This window comes from Nilaparvata lugens, chromosome 13 (assembly GCF_014356525.2).
Source record: "Nilaparvata lugens isolate BPH chromosome 13, ASM1435652v1, whole genome shotgun sequence".
Taxonomy (NCBI): domain Eukaryota; kingdom Metazoa; phylum Arthropoda; class Insecta; order Hemiptera; family Delphacidae; genus Nilaparvata; species Nilaparvata lugens.
This window is the reverse complement of record NC_052516.1, coordinates 4,285,713-4,309,713: the sequence shown is the minus strand read 5'-3', so window position 1 is coordinate 4,309,713 and position 24,001 is coordinate 4,285,713. Positions and strand designations below refer to the sequence as shown.

The 24,001-nt window shown below is 34.6% G+C and overlaps 1 protein-coding gene across 2 annotated transcripts in view; it reads right to left on the bottom strand.

Annotated features, from left to right (window-relative positions):
• Window positions 1-243: 243 nt before the first annotated feature.
• LOC111054980 (uncharacterized protein YJR142W-like) overlaps window positions 244-24,001 on the bottom strand; it is a 121,403-nt gene continuing 97,645 nt past the window's right edge. For both annotated transcript variants that reach the window (XM_039439612.1, XM_039439611.1), the window contains 4 exons: window positions 16,486-16,604; window positions 15,687-15,816; window positions 12,221-12,320; window positions 244-516 (listed from right to left, as the gene is read on the bottom strand). In XM_039439612.1, coding sequence (XP_039295546.1) covers window positions 389-516; window positions 12,221-12,320; window positions 15,687-15,816; window positions 16,486-16,604 — 477 coding nt within the window. In that variant the 3' untranslated portion in view covers window positions 244-388. The remainder of the gene's footprint in view (window positions 517-12,220; window positions 12,321-15,686; window positions 15,817-16,485; window positions 16,605-24,001) is intronic.

Here is a 24,001-nt window from a genome sequence, read left to right as displayed (position 1 = left end):
AAAACTTCGTTTGGAAACCGCAGTCTGAATTCTTGAAAATTCCGCAACGAATTTGTACGCATACCTTAATAAGTGTGAGTTGCGTCATAAGCAACAATGTGAAGTATTGTGACTAAACGTGTCTTGTCTAGACTAACTGGTGTTCGCCTAGCCTTAGATATCAAACATATGAATCTTTATCATGAAGTAAATCAAGTAATATATTGTAAAATACCAAAACTCTGTAAAAACAAGACCCTAAAATTCACTGTGCTAACGCATTTTTCTGCTTCCCAAATTTTTAATAGCGAGGCCTATCCTACAATAGTATCTTATCAATATTAATAGCTGACGAATAAAATGGAAAACGTGTGAATTGAGGCGGCAGTGAGCCCATAGTTTGCTTACACTACAACAATTTATTATTAATTCCATCGATCTCGTTGTTGCTAGTCACTGTAGTTCCATTTTGGAAGCCCTTGTACATTGACTGCAGTGGGACATGCAGCAGTTCGACGATTTCGGGATAAGCCGGCTCTGTAACAACAAGACAAAAACGTTAGAAAATCACACAACACAAACTATAGAGAAAATCTAAAAAATCTAGAAAATCACACAACACAAACTATAGAGAAAATCTAAAAAATCTAGAAAATCAAACTATAGAGAGCATCAGAAGATATCATTGTTTGTAGAATTCATTCAAAGTTTGGTATCGAATTACGGTGTTGTGTATCAAGTTCAGATATCATATTGTGTTGATACTGTATCATTTTATGGTGATACAGTATCAATGTGTGGTGATACTGTATCATTGTGTGGTGATACCATCGAGAAAATATAGCATAAGAAGATATCACATGGTTTGTAGAATTCATTGAAAGTTTGGTATCAAATTATGGTGTTGTGTATCAAGTTGAGATCATACCGTATCATATTGTGTTGATACTGTATCATTGTGTGGTGATGCTGTATCAGTTATGGTGACACCATAGAGAAAAGTTAGCATAACAAGATATCCCATGGTTTGTAGAATTCAATCAAAATTTGATATCAAATTATGGTGTTGTGTATCAAATTGAGATATCATATTGTGGTGATACAGTATCATATTGTGTTGATACTGTATCATTTGTGGTGATACATTATCAATGTGTGATGATACCTAATCAGTTATGGTGATACCATCGAGAAAAGGTAGCATAAGAAGATATCCCATGGTTTGTAGAATTCATTCAAAGTTTGGTATCAAATTATGGTGTTGTGTATAAAGTTGAGATGAAACTGTATCATATCGTGTTGATACTGTATCATTGTGTGATGATACTGAATCAGTTATGGTGACACCATATAGAAAAGTTAATAAGATATCCCATGGTTTGTAGAATTCATTGAATGTATGGTATCAAATTATTGTGTTGTATATTGTAACATATTAAATCTGGGTAGATAAAAAGCCCTAACAGAAATAGTAATAGGTCTGAAAAATAAAGTAACTGGCTAATATCGCCAAATAGATAATAACTAAGATTAGATAGCATCAGCTTGTTCTGGCTAAATGGTACAAGAACCTAAAAAGGATTTGAAGGAAGTTTATTGCTCATAAATAGATTATTATATAAAATATTTGAAGATTGAGGTTATGTACATGTATTCACGGATCGGTGACCTAGAGATCGATCAAACCGAGGAACGTAGAATCTGACCAAAACCCCTTGGCAGAGCTTTATTGCAATCAGATGGTGTGCAATGTGAAAAAACACCTGTCCACGTGGCTAATTATTAGGTAGCATGGAATAAATATTAATGTATAGAATATTAACTAGCATGCAAAGAGCATAAATAAAAAACCAAATAAAAATAATTTAATGTATTCAGGAAATAAGAGTTACCAGGCGCATGAATACCGAATAAAATTTGCATGCACCAATAGTAAAATGGCAGTTAATAGGCGGCAACTGTAGGCCAGTTCAAAAATATTTCTATATATTTATATAAATGTACTGGATTTTGTGTTAAAATTTGTGTAATCTATGTTATCGATATGGCTCGAATGCAAAGAAATTATTAATCATATAATCTAAGCAATATTTTGGCATTTTTTGTAAGATCTATTTGAACTTAATGGCGGAGGACTAAGATATTTAAATTTTATGCTAATTTGAAAGTCGGAAAGAGGATCTGTAAAACTTGAGAAAGAAGAACCAGCACTCGCCAGCCAAATGCCACCATAAGAGGACCCCAAATATTTTAGAGCGTAGTACCTTACTAATGATTTTGTAAAAGTTAAAGTTAAAGTAAATTATTAAATTTCTTAAAAGACTTCGTGATGCTATTGTGAAGCAGAAGTCATTTTCATTTTTAATTAAATTTATAACCCCTTGGAGGAGACGATTCCGGCTACCATATTCCCGGACCACATGGAGTGGGATCGACATCGGCGGCTTACAAGAAGATTTTCGACACGTGAGTGATTAAATTTGAATTAGTGATGGGCGCCCTAGTGCTTCGAATTAATCTGATGATCAAAGCTAGCTCGCCGAAAGGGTTTTTATTATAAATTAAGAAATTAATAAAAGTAATACTTGCGCAAGTAAAATTAGTATTAAAGGTATTTATTTGAAAGAAAAATATAGATCAATATTTTAGAAATTTCTATTAAATCAAAGAAGTACGAAATCTAGGCTATTAAAACATATGCATATAATATTTAATTTTTGCAATACAATTTGCGATAATTTATTATAGTTCTAATTCACTAGATGAATGGCTCTACCTATTCCGTCAGGTGCCGAATCTTGCACCCTGAGATAAAAATATATATTCGATACAAAGAAATCTACTAAGTACTAGAGATTTTAATATATATATATTTGGATTATTAGTGGCTAATTTATCAAGCTGATCTTAAAGCACACACTTTTAATTGAATTGTCTAAGTCGACAAGTATTAGCAAGCGCATATCGTAACTACATGCAAAAGAATGCATATGATTTTAAGATAAAGGCACATGGTAATGCTTCGTGCCATAAATCTAGAGTATAAAATTTAGCCTGTGATATTTTACTGATTTCAATTATTGTTCTATTTTTATATTATATTTTTTATCGCTCTATATATATTTTTTTTGCCTCGATTGATCTTTGCATTATTTGTGTAATATATGTATGAAACTTTCATGGTGTGCAATTTATTTTTTATTCCTCAACACTATAGTATAAGTATCATTTATATATATATTTATTATTTATTGAATTACAAGAGTTATTGGAGAAGCCCATATCTAGGCCTATCAAGATTTTTTAAGACTGAATACTATTAGAAAACCACGACCTAATTATATCAAATCTCATGCTTTACCGACTGATGCCAAGCAGGAGGCTAATCGTTATTTAAATATAAAGAATAACGTGACATAAAGACATGTCGCCCAACGTGATAGGCCACGGATACGGCATAAAAGACATGTCGTACCAACGTGGGACTGATGATGAGAGCCAAGCTCATCGAATAATTATTTGAAATTAAGTCAATAACCATATTGAAAATTATAGATAACTTATACGAGTTGTGAGGAAAACTGGCGAAGGGAAATTTGTATTACTTTTTGGGGAATCAATAGCTTTAAATAAAGAGAAATTATATGTTTTAAAGAAAATTTTATATTATTAGTACTGTAAAAAAAATACATATCTATAGAGAGAGATTATATTTTACAAGCCTAAACTGCTATTACTTTCTAGTCAAAAATATATTATGTGTTTAAGCCGGTTGGAAAATAAGTCGCAGCCTGTAAACTAGCCAAGAATAAATCAACAAAACATTGGGGGCGCTAGAGCATTATAAAAAACTTAAGTATAAATACCTTGTTGTAAGAGTATCCAAACACTTTACACATCACTGTTCACTGTAAGTCCCGGTTTGTGTCTCTTTTTTAAGCATTTTCGCTTATCATTTTTATCACTGTTTAATTAGCATTTATCATATTTGACATAATGAATCACACTCCCGCAAACTCTGAAGTTTCATATATGTACGGCGGTTGCACAGATCCCACTTTGTCGACTCCAAGCACATCAAACCCCACCACGGTAGATGCCAATACGCCACGAGAAAGGGAACCAGGAAGCGTCGGGTCGATAGTCTTCGATCCACCAGGTCTGCAACCTCTATCATCCACTCGAATCGACGCCGCTGACACACCATTGAATCAACGGATAGTAGAGATCAACTTTGAAGGGGGCGAGGAGCAGCCTGCAGAACCCGCATCGCCGGAGGCCGAGTCACACCTGGGCAAACAAAGTATATTTTCAATCACAGAATTAGATCCGCTTCAAAAGGTAATAATGGAACAAACTAGTAGCACTTTCAACATTATGTTACAAAAAACAATGGATAGTATGATGCAGGAGATTAAAAAAGAGATTGCTACAGTAAAAGAGGAAAATAAACAAACAGTGGAACAGGGTATGAAAGAGACCACAGGCGCTATAAAATCAGTAGAACAACGGTTGGATAATATCGAAACTAAAGTAGAGAGTCATAGGGAAGAGTAAAAGCAATGATAACCCTACAAAAAGAAAGTCAGGATAAAGTTACGGCAGGATTATCGGAAAGGTTGGATACGGTTACATGTGAACTCAATGAAAGGATAGATAACCTAACTACACAAATCACTACACCTATTCAGGATATAACAAATAACATTAAGGCCGATTGCCACCAAGAAATCCACAAACAAATTACCGTTGCCAATCAAAACTTAACAACTACAGTTGACAAAAATATTAACAATATTAAAGAAATACAAAACAAACAGATTAATATGTCCACAAAAATGAACCAACTGCAAGGTAGCATCAATCAAAATACTGAAACCTGCAAAGCTTTAAACGGAACTCTACTAATTCAAAAATCCACTCTGACTCAATTAAATCAAGAAATAAACGCAAATAAAATTACACATAATAGTCAATGGCAGATAACACAGGAAAAAATAATAGCTTTGGAAAATCATATTCAACAACAACCTCAAGGGATTCAAACAGACAACCTCAACGTACATAGTATATTACAAGGACTAGGAAAATTTGATAACACTGATCGCCATTTGCAACCTCAACCATTCATTGATCAGATAAAATTAGTACAAACTCTTGCACCTACCTCTTGGAATTTTTGGCGTCTCCGTTTGACTAATTTATTGATTGGCGAACCCCTGATGTTCTTTCGGAGTAGAGCCCATGAATTTACATCATTGGATGAGTTTGTCGCTGTCTTCCTGGAACAGTATTGGAGCAGAAGTAAACAGTTGGACGTGCTAGCGGACATCATATCATGCGATTTCAACCCTAACTTAGACGGTGCATGTACCACTTTCGTCACTGCCATACAGTTTAAAAATTCTCAATTGAGCGAGCCCATTAATGAATCGGCATTAGCAAGTATTATTTTAAAGAAGCTACCGTATCAAGTTAGAATGGCACTCGCCACACAACCCATTACTGATTGTAAGCAGCTGATTAATCATTTATATGGCATACAGTCTGCAATGGCAATATCAAACCACCGCTCAGACCAGAGATACGCATCAAATCAACATAATTCAAAATTTAATCCGCATAACAGCCAAAATTATGAACCGGTATCATATGATCGCTACCGATCTGCTCCTCAATTTGAACGCCGCTATGAGCACAGGCAAAATGGTAACTGGAATAATGAAAAATTTCAAAATCGCACAACTAACCACTATGCCCAGCAGAGCAATCGTAAGAATCACTATGATGGCCGTGATCGATTAAACTCAAATAACAATCACACTCAGAATAATTATAATAGAAATTACAAACCGCCACCTCATCAAATAAATACAAACTACACATTAGAGCATGCCATAGGATTGAACCAACAAAAAACCCGGAACCCAGCACCCAACGACCCGCCACCAGATATACAGAAAACTACAGCTAATAAACCAGGACTATATGATACCCCCGATATAACAAGCACAAGCTCAAATGAAACAAACCAAGAAAAGCAGGATATTTCAACATCATACACCACCTTTAGAAATGATTTACCAAAAATATTATTAAAAGAACCGAAGCCAATACAAGACAGCCTACCACAAAAAACCGCCGCCAAACATGCAATTAAAACCAGCCGCAAACATCAACCCATTTTAAGTATATTGTTTCCCGCCGAAGACACATCACCGCAGGAAGAGCAGCCCGCACATCAAGAGACCGCCACCATGTATCTGCACACCGCACCCGCGCATCATTCGACACCACCGAAGGAGACAAAGGACCCCAAAATTTTTGACCAAGAGGCTGACACCATGGAGGACGGACTACCGGACAAGAGGGGCGACCACCGTAAGGCCCGGAGACGGAGGCGCCCGAGGACACTCGACCGGCATCAAGAACGAGAGGACAGCATACAGGGCCGTAAGAACATGCATTGCAAGGCCCGGAGGCGGAAGAAACGGAGGAACCGCGCGCGCCGATGGAGGCCGCATGCACGCTTCAAGGGGCCGAGGAGGATACCGGACCGGGACCAGGTTGGAGAACAGACCACCGACGTCATGCATCCGCGGCACATACGCTTTAAAGGCTATGACCAGCTATGTGACCGGAAGAATAGGCCAAAGGAATATGACAGAAACAGAACTGATAGGAATACTATTATGGATTCATGCCGGGAAAATAATGGAGTGGACTACTTATTGAGACTAATGAAGAATGGAAAGTGGCTAATAAGATTAGAAGAATTAAAAAATTATATTAATAAAATGGAAGTACCTGGATATGATATGATGAGATATTATACTATTGAAAAGATGATAAATGTTTTGTTATGGTGTTTTATATTTGTTATGATGGCTGTGATAATATTGAAAAGTGATGCTATAATTAAGACCATGTTATTGTTGAAAGAATTTATTAGTGTTGATTGGAAGTGTTATATTATTGAATTGTTTATTATGATAATGAAGCCTAATAATGAATTTAAGTGGAAAGTATCGGATGAAGATGATTGGAAGCTTTATATTATAAAGTCGTTTATTGGTGTAACTAGAATTATAAACAATGCCACTAAAGTGAAAATATCGAGACTCAATGGAATAAATAGAAATAATAAGGAAGAAAACAGAACCAGATCAAGGAATTGTTTTAAAAGATATACCAGATACAAGGGCTTTAAATTTATGATGAAAAAATTATCAATAGGACAGCCTCACAAATCAACAGCAGATAACCTAGCCAGCCTACAACAGCTACAAGCAGAAAACCAAAAGATACGGGAAAGCCACGAAATTTCTACAAACCACATCACAGAATTTGAAATAAATATGATAAGAAATCAAGGAAAACATTATTATCAAACCGATTACTGACCTTCCTTAATAAATTTAATCTTGGCCTAGGACAGCATGGCAACAATCCAATGTTTTAATTCCTTCCAGCCGTTAGAAGCCTGCAATAAGAAAAAGAATAAATTTTAAATGTGTAATTAAATTATATACATCAGATAAAAAAGGACACAAGCGGGGATAGTAAAATTAAAATTTGTTAATTACCTTTTTAAGAGAAAAAATTGAGCAGTTAGGTTAGTTATGAAATTCGACAGCAAATTCTGTAGAACCAGTGACCAGCTGGCCAAAGCCACCCAAATCAAATGAATGTAATGTCTGTTGAACATATGTTTATAAAAAGAAGTACTGTACCCAAAAAGTCATTTATTATTGTTATTTATTATATTTATTAATGTCGGTATATTTATTTATATGTTTTATATTTATTACTTTTAATTATGCCACGTTTGTTACCTGAAAAAGACTTAAAGTGAATACAAGCTACCAAAAAACCAAAGAGCCATTAGCAAAAGAAAAGTATTGTACCTGATGTATAGAAAATTATTTATATTAAGACCTAAGGAATACTATAAGATATAAGCCCAGAAGTTTTGTGAATCGAAATTATTGTCTAAAAGGAATCATTTATGAGAATTATGAAATGTGTGTAGTTAGGTTGGCGGCCCTGCAAGCGGCGAATTTAAAAATTACTATGTTTTAAGTGTTGTCAGGAGGAGTACGTTTAGAAGTTTATATTTATGATATTTTATGTGTATTGAGGAGGAGAATTTGTTATTGTATTTGATAAAGGTATAAAGGAGATGCAGCAAATATGTCTGCGAACTGTGATAGAAGTATGAGAGTATAATTTATAAATAAAGTATAGTGTATATCGATGTATTGAAGGGTGGGTTTTCATTAAAAACATTGTGATTCTCAAATATTTTGAATTCAAACCCAGGGGCGCGTGTAACATATTAAATCTGGGTAGATAAAAAGCCCTAACAGAAATAGTAATAGGTCTGAAAATAAAGTAACTGGCTAATATCGCCAAATAGATAATAACTAAGATTAGATAGCATCAGCTTGTTCTGGCTAAATGGTACAAGAACCTAAAAAGGATTTGAAGGAAGTTTATTGCTCATAAATAGATTATTATATAAAATATTTGAAGATTGAGGTTATGTACATGTATTCACGGATCGGTGACCTAGAGATCGATCAAACCGAGGAACGTAGAATCTGACCAAAACCCCTTGGCAGAGCTTTATTGCAATCAGATGGTGTGCAATGTGAAAAAACACCTGTCCACGTGGCTAATTATTAGGTAGCATGGAATAAATATTAATGTATAGAATATTAACTAGCATGCAAAGAGCATAAATAAAAAACCAAATAAAAATAATTTAATGTATTCAGGAAATAAGAGTTACCAGGCGCATGAATACCGAATAAAATTTGCATGCACCAATAGTAAAATGGCAGTTAATAGGCGGCAACTGTAGGCCAGTTCAAAAATATTTCTATATATTTATATAAATGTACTGGATTTTGTGTTAAAATTTGTGTAATCTATGTTATCGATATGGCTCGAATGCAAAGAAATTATTAATCATATAATCTAAGCAATATTTTGGCATTTTTTGTAAGATCTATTTGAACTTAATGGCGGAGGACTAAGATATTTAAATTTTATGCTAATTTGAAAGTCGGAAAGAGGATCTGTAAAACTTGAGAAAGAAGAACCAGCACTCGCCAGCCAAATGCCACCATAAGAGGACCCCAAATATTTTAGAGCGTAGTACCTTACTAATGATTTTGTAAAAGTTAAAGTTAAAGTAAATTATTAAATTTCTTAAAAGACTTCGTGATGCTATTGTGAAGCAGAAGTCATTTTCATTTTTAATTAAATTTATAACCCCTTGGAGGAGACGATTCCGGCTACCATATTCCCGGACCACATGGAGTGGGATCGACATCGGCGGCTTACAAGAAGATTTTCGACACGTGAGTGATTAAATTTGAATTAGTGATGGGCGCCCTAGTGCTTCGAATTAATCTGATGATCAAAGCTAGCTCGCCGAAAGGGTTTTATTATAAATTAAGAAATTAATAAAAGTAATACTTGCGCAAGTAAAATTAGTATTAAAGGTATTTATTTGAAAGAAAAATATAGATCAATATTTTAGAAATTTCTATTAAATCAAAGAAGTACGAAATCTAGGCTATTAAAACATATGCATATAATATTTAATTTTTGCAATACAATTTGCGATAATTTATTATAGTTCTAATTCACTAGATGAATGGCTCTACCTATTCCGTCAGGTGCCGAATCTTGCACCCTGAGATAAAAATATATATTCGATACAAAGAAATCTACTAAGTACTAGAGATTTTAATATATATATATATTTGGATTATTAGTGGCTAATTTATCAAGCTGATCTTAAAGCACACACTTTTAATTGAATTGTCTAAGTCGACAAGTATTAGCAAGCGCATATCGTAACTACATGCAAAAGAATGCATATGATTTTAAGATAAAGGCACATGGTAATGCTTCGTGCCATAAATCTAGAGTATAAAATTTAGCCTGTGATATTTTACTGATTTCAATTATTGTTCTATTTTTATATTATATTTTTTATCGCTCTATATATATTTTTTGCCTCGATTGATCTTTGCATTATTTGTGTAATATATGTATGAAACTTTCATGGTGTGCAATTTATTTTTTATTCCTCAACACTATAGTATAAGTATCATTATATATATATATTTATTATTTATTGAATTACAAGAGTTATTGGAGAAGCCCATATCTAGGCCTATCAAGATTTTTTAAGACTGAATACTATTAGAAAACCACGACCTAATTATATCAAATCTCATGCTTTACCGACTGATGCCAAGCAGGAGGCTAATCGTTATTTAAATATAAAGAATAACGTGACAATATTAAGTTGAGATCATACTGTATCATATTGTGTTGATACTGTATCATGCGTGGTGATACTGTATCATATTGTGGTGATACTGTATCATTTGTAGTGATACTGTATTATTTGTCGTTCTATACATTGGAAGAGTATTATGAAAGTGTGTGTTCTATGAATATTTTCCATGACAAATCATCATAAATGTACTGTAGTTACCACCTGTAATGTGTTTAATGTATTGAGACTATTATTGATTGTTATTTGGATTTCTTATTAGTTAATAGTGAGACTCTGTTGCTTGTATGTTAAATATTTGTTGATTTTGTATTCTTGACTTGTGTAATGCCCTTGATGTCCTCAAGGGTTTCTGCAAATAAACAAATTTTGAATTTTGTGGTGATACTATAGAGAACAGATATCTTTTAAGGAAATAAACCATGGTATAGGTTGAAAAATCACACATCTCAAGCATAAAACTTAATCAGAATATTATTAATAATATTATAATATTAATATTATTATATAACTAGTAGGTAACCCGTGCTTCGCAAGGGTCTATTTTAAAACTGCAAAATGAAAACTTGACGTTAAAAAAAATTGAAATTTGAAAATAGACCTATAACCATCCTCGGTTAATGAAGAGTCTATATGCAAAATTTCAAATTAATCGGTTGAGTATATTTCAGACGTGATGATGCGTCAAACATAATTCCCTATTCCTTACGTGTATAAGCTAGTTCTTTCCTTTATTATATTATAGAAAACTGAAGAATACATAATACTTGGAAACCTCACAGAATCATATTGATTTTTCCAATACATCAATAAATTTTAGTTCGATTAGGATCCTCCTCAATTTGAATCAGGCAGCCTTTTGTTTTCCCAATTCCAAACAAAATACCTAAAATACTCGTTTCACTGGGAATTCGTGTCTGATAGTACATTATAACTGAAGAATATAAATTATTTCTTATTTTATTGTAATCTATTCATGTTTTTCTTATGAAATTCAATTATAGGCCTACAGCATGAAGACTATGTCCAATTCATTTGTACTGGTAGCAAAATTTTACATTAAAAATAATTATTTGATGAAATCCAAGTTCAATAGTAATGAAAACAAATTCCTTCAAAAAATAATTGATAATAATACGTTTCGAGGGAAAAAATTAAGAACAAAAAAATGGGAAACCTCGGGGGATTCGAACCGAGGAACCATCGCTCCGTAAGCAGGCCTTTTACCGCTGCGCTACGTAGACGTTCGTAAATGGTAGTATTATAACCTGCTCATAAATAGACACACTTTGGGCTATGAAACTTCATGTAGCCTACGGTAGCATAGATGAATTTGAACATTAATTCTGAAAAATCTAGAAGGAAAATTGAAATTTGGGCTTCCAGGTGCACGATATTGATATTTTTAGAATTTATGTTCAAAATTTGGAGATCTAAATCATTCCCGTTTTTCCGGTATGCAATCCACAAGTTGACATGTTTTGATGCGAACAAACGAACACACGAACAAACACAACCCTACTCTCTCTTATTATATAAATTATGATTAATGAGACGAGCCCCAAACTATTTTGCTATCAAATATTCTTCAAACTTCAGCGACTGATAACACTGACAACAGAGAAAAAAGATGGACTGATAACTCGAAATTTTGCATTCAGATTCGTAATTTACCGAGTATGGTTATAGGCCTATTTCTAATTCTCCAAGATTACAATAGGTCAAGTTTTCAGTTTGTCAAGTTAATAATTAGACCCTTGCGGAGCACGGGTTACCTACTAGTATATATAATGATATTGATCATTAATCGTAATTATAGAAAGGTAGATCAAAAACAAATTATAATATAAATACAATACGTGTATATTAAATGAATAAATAGAACTGACTTGGACTCTATTCTAGCTCCGATTGTCTAGTTACCTGTATCAGGATTAATGTGTCCATGCCTGATGAGGAAATCAATGACCACAGGACAGCTGGAAGTTTTGAAATCTGGCGACAGAACGCGCTCAAGTGCCTCCTGAAATTCATTAATTGACTACATAATATTATTTTCAACATAAATCAAAGTAATTTTTTTTTCAAACATCTTTATTGCCCATAAAAACAAAATACAAAATAAAAAACTTACAAAAGAAATATTCTAGATTATAATAATATATTACCAGAAACAACTAGAACCCAAAATTTCAGATTTCCAAGCTGGATTTAGACCAAATCGTTCATGTCCAGAACAAATATTGAACTTGAAATTAATATCACAGATAAGAAAATTACGAAGTAAAGCCACAATATACGTATTTGTTGATTTTAAGAAAGCCTACGATTCAATCCACAGACCAACACTATTTAAAATTCTTGAAGAGAAAGGCCTGGATCAGAAAACTCGAAAAATCATAGAACAAACATTGACAAACACAACATCAAAAATAAAATTTATGGGAGAACTTTCGAAGCCTTTTGAGATAAAGACTGGTGTTAGGCAAGGTGATGGATTATCACCACTGCTCTTCAACATAGTTCTTGATAGAGTAATGGAAGAATGGGAAAAGAAACTGAAGGAGGTGAACCACTGGAAGCCAATCTCGCTGGGAACCAAGAAAAATAATCTTCAAATTCCATACTTAGCTTTTGCAGACGACCTTGCTATAATGTCAGATTCATTGGAAAGTGCAATAAAACAAATAGAAATTTTAAAAGAATGTGCTGAACAAGTAGGCTTACAAATATCATTTGAAAAAACTGTTTTCACAACATCAAATATAGAAGTTACTAAATTACAAACAAAATATGGAACAATTAAGAAGGTACCATACTTTAAATATCTTGGGGAAATTATATCAGAAAAACATGCACAAAATGAAAGGATACAGAAAGCTCGTAAAGGCCTAGGGCTAGTGCAATATATTTATAATAAGAGATGTATGTCTATCAATACCAAAATCAAACATTATAACGCAGTAATCAAGCCAACAATGTTGTATGCCAGCGAGACCCTAACACTTAGCAGAAAAACAGATACTGAAAATTTGAAAAAAGAAGAAAGGAAGATAATTAGAAAAATACTTGGACCAAGAAAGACCGAAGATGGTTATAGACTACAGAAAACAGCCAAAGTTGAAGAATACTCTAACATAGAAGCAGACATCAGGAAAAGGCGCCTTAAATTTTATGGTCACATAATGAGGCTTCCAGATCACAGACTTACAAAAGAATAGTAACATATGTAGCAACCCTTAGTAATGGAGGTGCATGGATGAAAAACGTCAAGAAGGACTTAATACTTGCTAACATTAACAATGATGAAATATACAACAGGAACAGTTTCAGAGAAAAGGTTGAAAAATGGGAAGTTAAACCAGAGATGACTGTGCCAAGAGTGGGAACAAAATGGAGTGAAGCAAGGAAAGCGGAGTTCTCACTGAAAATGAAAAACTGGTGGATTGATAAAAAGAACAAGAAAAACAAAAAATGAACCAAATTTTGCTCAGCGTCTTCCATCTGGGAGCTTGACGGCTAATAATAATATAATAATAATATATTATGCTATTTTACAAATAAATTAAAATTACATGGCACCACCCAGCAAGGGCAAAACCCTGACCGCTGAGTGAGAGTATCAGCTGTTTAGACAATATAAAAATTTATTTACTAATAATCAAAGCTACAAAAAATCGAAGTTAACAATAAATTACTAGTAATTATAATATTTGACTGATGTCGAAGAAAAATTTTTGTATAACCCACTTATTTATCTGTTCCATCCTCTGTCTACCCCTATTAGAAAGTAATTGACTACATTCATTCATGTCATCCGTCTCACAAGCCTATAGTGAGGTCCACGTTATAATGGCAGTGGATAAAGATAGGAGAATACCGATGCCGATTCTCTGCATTAATTAATTAATTATATTTCTACACTGTCAAAAACATAACTGGCATCGTTGTGAACCTAGAAAAGGATAGTACAACCGGCTTTGTCGAATGATAGACAAGGATAGCAAAACCAAAGTTGATCAAATACTGTCATTATAACGTGGACCTCACTATAGAGCTCATATATTCAGAATATTTTAAATATACTTTTGATCATTGCATATATTATTAACAAGAATCAAGTATTGGAATTGGGGCCAGACCATATCAAGTGTTTTTTCAAGCGCCGTCCCAATCAGCCAATCGGAGAACTTCCAGTCCTGTCGTGCCCACTCGTCTAAAAATACGCCTCGTGTGTCACACACCTCTTATATCAAACTTACTCCAGTTATATTGAACTTATAAAGGGTGAGACCATACTAAGCGTTTTTCAGGCGTTTTCAGACGAGTCGGCAGAGCAGGAAGCTCTCCGATTGGCTGATTGGGATGAAGCCTGAAAAAAAGCTTAATATGGTCTTCTCCTAATAGTATCTCATCCCTAATGAATATAATTTTATATCACGGTGATAAGCATAGATAGATAAATAATTTATTGATACTGTATTACGGTGATAAGTATTACAGAATAGAAACCTTACTGCAATCGGAGAAAATTGATCAATAAATTCTATTCTGTCTCAACTTCAGTATTCAGTTATAGAGAAAATATAGCATAAGAAGATATTCCATTGTATAGGGCGTTTATGTTCCAAAATTCACTGTTAACTCAAGCCGATAGTCCTAGTAGTTATTTTTCGTGAAGCTATGTGACGCTGGTAAGTCCCTCATACTGTGCCGCTCTTACACTCTCATCCGGCAAAAACAGTAATAATATACAGTAGACGACAGTAATCTGCTTGAGTTCACAAACAATGGGTTTGAAATTTGGAACATGATCGACTTATACCATGGGATATCTTCTTATGCTATCTTTTCTCTATTTCTATAGTATCATCATATAGTATCATTTTCATATAGTATAGCTATATCTTTTCTATAGTATCATTATAAATGATACAGTATCACTACAAAATGATACAGTATCAACACAAAATGATACAGTATCAACACAATCTGATACGGCTATCTTAGGCTAACTTCTCTCTATGATTCAGTCTAATGAATGTGAAAATAGGGAATCAAAATGATGAAAGGCAATTTCACTTTTTGTGTAGTTGAGAAGTTGATATTGTGGTAATTATTCATATTGAATGAAAAAGACTAAGAAATTGTCAAAAAACACAGATTAATTGATACTTAGAAAGGCCGGTTTCGGTTATTACACCATTTTATCAGAGATTGACAATGGTGTAATAACCGAAACCGGTCTTTGTAAGTATCAATGAATCTGTGGTTTTTTGACAGTTTCTTAGTATTTTTCATTCAATATGAAAGACAATATTTAAGGATAGAAAGGTAATGAAAATATTCAAAAATAAATCAATAGTTATTGCTGAAATAATAAACTTACTTTAGCTGGTAACAATTCAAACTTGTCGACTTCTCCGTCGTTATTTTTTGGAACAAAGTCTAGCGGCAATTCTAGGTCGAACACAAATTCCGTATTGGGAAACAGGCCTCGCTCACTTTCATAGAAAAACCTGTAAAACAAGAATCAAATAATAATTATTATTTAACGAAAATCCCAAATAAATGCTGCAAATCACCCCGAAGACCTCTGCTACTGCAGAAATTGACAACAGGGTTAACAGCTAGATGGAAATTTGATGAGAACTACTATCCAAAAATTAGTTGCCCTTACGTGTAAGGGCAAGCGTTCCTGACAGGCAATTGGGAGGTACCGGGTTCGATTCCCGGGCTGGCAACTAATTTTTGGATAGTAGTACTCATCGAATTTCCATCTAGCTGTTAACCCTGTTGTCAATGTCTGCAGTAGCAGAGGTCTTCGGGGTGATTTGCAGCATTTATTTAGGATTTTCGTTAAATGATAATTATATATTAATTAGCAGTCTCTATTTAATTCCATCTGTAAGAATAAAATTAGACAAACATGATTATCGTCGCCAATACAGTGAACACAAACACAACAGATGAGAAAAGAAGAAAGACTGAAACCCCCCGCACACAGGGAAAATAGTGGCACCCATAAGTGGCGGCCAGAAGTTGCCACTGTCCTATAGTTTCCACTGACTCTATAACGAGAATCCCACTATAGATGACGTGCCCCTCGTCGTAGATTTGAATGAAAAATATGAATGGAAATACAAGTTATTAGACTGAAAAGATGAATGAAATATTGGGCTACTTACGACACACATCCACACCGCCTCAAGTTCTTCATCATATCACTGGTAATGGACGCCTCCTCTTCGGCCTCCTTGTAGGCAGTCTCCAACACTCCATAGCCCACTGACAGACCTCCACCCACCTGTTAACATAAAATAAACTAGTAGTTCTGCGAACAGTAGACCTCGCTCATGAATAGCCTACAACTTTCAAACTAATGAGAAAGGCCATTAAGAAAGTACAGTATATTGTGAAGATTTATCCATGACATCTATTATTTTCTCCTTTGAAAGTGCTAAAGACATTGTTTCCAGGGACACCGGACTTATAAATGTCTCTCAAGTAGGTACCTTCCTATCGTCCCCATATTTACAATATTACAAATTCTTCCTATCGTCCTCATATTTACAATATTACAAATTCTTCCTATCGTCCCCATATTTACAATATTACAAATTCTTCCTATCGTCCCCATATTTACAATATTACAAAATTTCTAACAACTAATTATAAGAAATCGGTCAACTGACAGAAAAATGGTATATGCAGTAGGCAATTTAGACCATGAATCGTCTCACAGACGATAGTGAGACGGAAATAATTCTAAATGACATGGGTATGTTGGTGACAATGACAGGAGGTTGCTAATAATGTTTTTCATGAAAAGTGGATTCAATGTTATGGCGGCTTGTTATGCCTATGCAGAATGATTATGCCCACAAGTCGGTTTCCGATCTCATACTAAAGCGAAAATAAGAGCTAACTAACTAAGCTGTGATGTCTCCGGCCGGTTAGGTAGGTCTAGAAACTATTCATCTATGAAACAGGGAAATATCGTGTTGAAAATGGAAGAAATGGTACAATCAAGTGAGAAGTTTTCTTCAATTAATAAATACAGTATGATTTGGAGCGGCTTAGACGTTCCAAGGTTCACCGCTGACAACTCTTGTCCTCTATCGATAGCATTCCAACGATACCATTCATTCAATACAGCACATTTTAGATCGGCACAATTTATATTAAAACCGGAGGTGTTATCAAAAATCGTTACACATACGTTTCTGCGCCTTGTTTCAAAGAGCTTGCATACCAAATTTCATCCAAATCGGACAATAACTGCGACTGTAACTGCGGTGCAAACAAACAAACAGACAAAAGCCGATCGAGTCGAAACTAAGACCTCAGCTTCGCTACGGTCAATTAACAAATATAAGTTACGGCCTAAAATTAAAATTGACAAACATAAAGCAAATCAACAAATCAAAGTTACAAAACAAACCTAATTCAAATCGACAACACAGTGAAAATATTATTCCCATAAGTACTAATGGGAATATTCATACTCGCTCGGTCGTGTTGAGTGGTAACAGTCCAATTAGAGCTCATTGAAATTATATTTTGACTGTGCCGGCCACTTTCACTGTCACTGAAGTCTGCGGACGGTATCGTGCCGGTAATAGTATATTTCGCACCTAGGGCCGAAAATGAGACTTTTCCGGCTAGAAATCGGTTTTTGAAGTCCGAGGCCTACGGCCTCGGACTAGAAAAGATTGAGAGCCGGAAAAACATTTTTGCCCATGGTGAGAACGTTATTTTTCGCCACACAGAAAAATAAACAACATAAATATGAGAATAATTGTTTATTTGGCACTTCCAAAAGCAAAACAGGAAGGTCATAGCTCTAGCAAATCTGAGGTAATCTGAATATCAGGAAATTGTCCAAGTATTCTTAATTTTTATTCTGATTTGTATAAATAACCTAAAAGATTATGTTCAATTATGTAAGAGGTTGAGTTTATACTTTTTATTATTCCAAATGACAATAAGATGATATTATTATAAATGTTTTGATTCTTGAATAATAAACACAAATAATGAAAAGTTTTTGATCAGCTGTTTTAGCACACTTGAAATTTCGCCAATCTGAATGTCAATGTCAACAATGCTTGTTGTCGTTGACTTCGGAAGTTTAGGTTAGAAGTTCTATCCTACTCTGAAAATCGAATTTGAATAGCTTATAATATATATGTTATCTGTATTTTATTCATCCAAATAAAATGATAGTATCTTATTGTGGAATACTTATTCAATTCTAGAAGCATAAACTGATTCCGTTTCATAAACCATTTTGTAAACACGTTCACATCAAATCAGAATCAGCTGACTTCAAGGTTATTTTACAGCCCTAAGGCCGTAAAACTTTTACCGGCCTGGTCAGAAAACAATCACTTTCGGCCTCCATATGACGCACGAAAACCAGCTCATTACATCCCAGTGGGGCGAAATAGTATATTTCGCACCTAGGGCCGAAAATGAGACTTTTCTGGCTCGAAATCGGTTTTCAAGTCCGAGGCCGTAGGCCGAGGACTAGAAAAGATTGAGAGCCAGAAACACATTTTTGCCCATGGTGAGAACGTTATTTTTCGCCACACAGAAAAATAAACAATATAAATATGAGAATAATTTATTGTTTATTAGGCACTTCCGAAAGCAAAGTAAGGTCATAGCTCTAGCAAATCTGAGGTAATCTGAATATCAAGAAATTGTCCAAGTATTTTTATTTTTTATTCTGATTTGTCTAAATAACCTAAAAGATTATGTTCAATTATGTAAGAGGTTGAGTTTATACTTTTTATTCTTCCAATTGACAATAAGATGATTTTATTATAAATGTTTTGATTCTTGAATAATAAACACAAATAATGAAAAATTTTTTGATCAGCTGTTTTAGCACTGAAATTTGGCCAATCTGAATGTCAACGTCAACAATGCTTGTTGTCGTTGACTTCGGAAGTTTAGATTAGAAGTTCTATCCTACTCTGAAAATCGAATTTGAATAGTTTATAATATATAAATCTCATATAAATTCATCCAAATAAAATGATATTATCTTATTGCAGAATACTTATTCAACTCTAGAAGCATAAACTGATTCCGTTTCATAAACCATTTTGTAAACACGTTCACATCAAATCACAATCAGCTGACTTCAAGGTTATTTTACAGCCCTAGGGCCGTAAAACTTTTACCGGCCTGGTCAGAAAACAATCATTTTCGGCCTCCATATGACGCACGAAAACCAGCTCATTACATCCAAGTGGGGCGAAAAAATTTGAACGAGCCTGCAAAATCCTAAAAGAAGCGGAACCGAAACATTCTAAGTGCATAGGTATAAAATAGTAATAATATCGTGTGACCTGGCCGGCTCAGGTCTGGTGTCAGAGTTTTCAGGTCGCAACTGATCAATTTCAGGGCCTCTGACATGACCTAACGACTGCTTTTTAGGCAGCCGGGACCGACGACTTAACGTATCCATCCGAAACACGGGAGTGGTCCAAGATAAATATCTTGCCCGAGCCGGGATTTGAACCCGGGCCTCTGAATCGTAAAGCCAGCATTTAATCCACTCGACTACGGCCACTCCTAGAGCATAGGTGTTTACGTGCTGACGAACAACGACTGATGCTCTACCGGCTAAAATTGCTACCCAGGGACAAATCTAATCCGATGAGTTCTTTCCGATTATCAAAATTAGTTACAAAGGACCCTTAGGTGGAGTCAGTTTCCACAAAATGGCTATAGAGTATAGAGCAGTGGTCGCCAAACTTATGAGCCTGTGAGCTAGAATAGCATTTATAAAACTTCTAGTGAGCTACCAAGCAATATTAGAATAAAGAAAGTATCTTTTATTCCCTATAAAGATACATTTCTTGTGTTGAAATCTACTAATCTCATAGCAAAAAGTATAACAAAAGTTGAAATGTACATTTCAATGAGAGCAGAGGAACTCTTTTTGGCGATCAAGTATTTTCTTGATGTTTGGAGTGAACGTTGTAGCCGCCATTCTGATGCAGTTGTCCAAAAAATGTTCCTATATCGATTTTTTATGAATTTCATACTTGAAAAAGATGATTCACACAAGTAGGTAGAGCTGAGCATAGCTTTCAACCTCAATGCAACTTTAATAATAATTGGATATTTTTCTTAGGGGATTTGAGGCCAAATATTTCCAGTTGTGGAAAGTGATCTGAGAGACAAGATCTTTTTAAAAATCCACAAATTCCATTTCAACTGAAGCCTGATCTCCACCAAAAGTTTTTGCAACAAAAGCTGCAATACTTCTGCATCGATCTCTACAAAAGGAGAGTTGACGAATTGTACCATATTCGATATGCTTTTAAAATCTTGAAATAGTTGATCAAACTGTTGTCTCAACTCTGAACTGTAACGTATTATTGGTTATTGCTGAGGTGCTGTGAAGGATTTTTCTCGTCATTGATTTTCTTCAGACTGGAAAAGTGTTTATATTCAAACTGGACGACATTCTTTTCCCACATCTCAAGCTCCTTGGAAAACGATTTTACAGTTCAAATCATTCCACCGATGCCCTTATCTTTCCCTTGAAGCTGCAAATTTAAATCATTCAACTTCATATCTTTGAGAAATACAAAATTTTGTAGTCATGTTTCTCAATGCATGGTTGACAACCCAAGTATTTCTGTGAGCTACCAAAAACTACACCACGAGCTACCGGTAGCTCGCGATCGACTGTTTGGCGACCACTGGTATAGAGTATTTTTGAGTACAGTTTCATATCAATATTCATTTATTTCCTTAAAAATTAATAAAATAAATATTCTCAATTACAATATGGGACTATCGATAGTTCGATAAGGCGTCATCAACCTACTCAATTATACACTGTTGCCAAAAGAGTCATGGGGAAGGAAAGAACTATCTGCTTTGTCGAAGACAAGGATAGCAACACCACTGTTAATCAATTACAGCCATTATAACGTGAACCTCACTATAGTAAAATATAAATTCAAATATTTTATAAATTCATGATATTTCTACATTCTTAAAAACCAATCTGGCAACGTTGCGGAGCTACAAAAGGATAGCGCGCTATCTGCTTTGTGAAATGATAGACAAGGATAGCAACACCACTGTTAATCAATTACAGCCATTATAACGTGGACCTCACTATAGTAAAATATAAATTCATTATATTTCTACATTCTTAAAAACCAATCTGGCAACGTTGCAGAGCTACAAAAGGATAGCGCGCTATCTGCTTTGTCAAATGAAAGACAAGGATAGCAACACCACTATTAATCAAATACAACCATTATAACGTGGACCTCACTATTGTAAAATGTACTAGTAGTTCTGTGAACAGTAGACCTCACGCAGTATTCTCATCCACAAGTACCTGATTGAAACTATAGACCTTATGGAAATACATCAATAGACTGACTTCTCCACACATCTGTGTAACCACTTGTCAGCTGATTTATGATGAATAATTCTATAGTCTGATTTTTACTCTAATATTGGCGTATGAAGGAGGCTCCTTTTTCCTTTTATATTATCCTTGAAATGCGAAATTTCCAAAAACCTTGTATATACGTCGACGCGCAATTAAAAAAGGAACATACCTGTCAAATTTCATGAAAACCTATTACCGTGTTTCGCCGTGAATGCGCAACATAAAAACATAATAAACATTAAGAGAAATGCCAAACCGTCGACTTGAATCTTAGACCTCACTTCGCTCGGTCAATTACTTTTTGAGATATGACATTTACAGAACAACTATTAAAGACTACAGGCATTAAGCCCAAAACAGTCTTTACTACCATTTACAATCGAATAAAGTAAGTTACTAAAAGAAATAAAAATGAGAGATACAGTACATGCAATTCACAAATATATAAGAAAGATGATAAGTATGAGGAAAGCATGAATAATAAATACAGAATAAAACTAATCTAACTTATCCAAACTCATCTAAAACTTATCCAATAAGTTATAAAAAGAATAGGCCTACAACCATTTACAATCGAATAAAGTAAGTTACTAAAAGAAATAAAAATGAGAGATACAGTACATGCAAATCACAAATATATAAGAAAGATGATAAGTATGAGGAAAGCATAAGTAATTGTAAATAATCTAAGCATAAATAATAAATACAGAATAAAACTAATCTAACTTATCCAAACTCATCTAAAACTTATCCAATAAGTTATAAAAAGAATAGGCCTACAATTGAGCATAGAAACAGGTTAAGGGAAAACATGTGCCACTGTGGGAAGAAAATTGATGAAAGCAGAGAAGAAAAGAAAAAGTTTTAACAACAACAGATATTCAAGTATAAAATTTAAGGGATTTATACTGTATGTTTGATCAACTCTATAAAATTAATAAGAATCACGGACATCATATTAATTGAATCAATTCAGAAACTGAATTCAAATTTAAATATGAATAGCCTCAATAATGCGCCTTCTAACCTCACTAACAGGGCCATGCACATCAACACCTTCACAAACGCTATTGAATAGCCTCAAAACTCTATTGAGTGGAGAGCAGAAGTTATGAAGGGTCCTTGATCTTGGTACATGAAAGGTCCTAACTCTTCTGACATTGAACGTGGGTACCTGGAAACCAATCCTAGAGAGGAGAGCGGGTGAATTAATGTAATTTTTCAAAAGTGACACCACAAACATCAATGAAAACCTGTCACGTCTAGCCCTCAAAGAGTCCATATTGAAAAGGGATCTCAAACGTCCAGAAGGAAAACCCAAGGGACAGGCTCTTCTAAATTGCATATAGAATAGGAAGCGAAGGAGCTTATTCTGTACTTGTTCGACTCTTAATGTATCCTGATGAGTAGAGGGACTCCAGACAATAGATCCGTACTCTAGGACACTTCTGACCAGCGACTGATACAGAGTTACAACTGTCTCAACATTATTGAAGCCGGTAGAGTTTCTCAGAACAAAGCCCAATAGCTTGTTCGCTCTGCCAATGATGTGATCAACATGTGCTGAAAAGGACAATGTACAACTGAATACAATACCAAGATCCTTACACATTGTTACCCTCTCCAAGCACACACCATTGATTGAGTAGGGATAACGAGCTGGATTAACCTTTCTGGAGAAAGTCATACATTTACATTTTTTTACATTAATATCAAGCTTATTCACATGGCACCACAATGCAACTCTATCAACATCAGCCTGCAAGGAATAGCAATCATCCAATCCTCTCACCTCTTTGTAGATCTTCATATCGTCAGCGAATATCAAGCACTTGGAGTTGGGTATCTGAAGTGGCAACTCATTTATCAATAGCAAGAACAAAAGGGGCCCCAGATTGCTACCCTGGGGAACACCAGACGTACTGAAATAAGCATGAGAGAACCTTCCTTGAACAGTTACAAAATTTTTTCTTTGAAACAGGTAACTTCTGAATAAATCAACCAAAGCACTACTAAAGCCCAGCTGTGACAGCCTCTTCAACAATATACAATGATTAACACGGTCAAAGGCTTTACTAAAATCAGTATAGATCACATCCATTTCTCCACCGGCATCAAGTACATTGGAGGCAGACACTGTAAACTCCAATAAATTTGTCACAACAGATCTTTCAGGAAGAAAACCATGCTGATTTTCAGACAGTATTGGTCGTGAATACCATAGAATCTCATCATAAAGAGCCCTCTCATAAACCTTAGCAAAGACA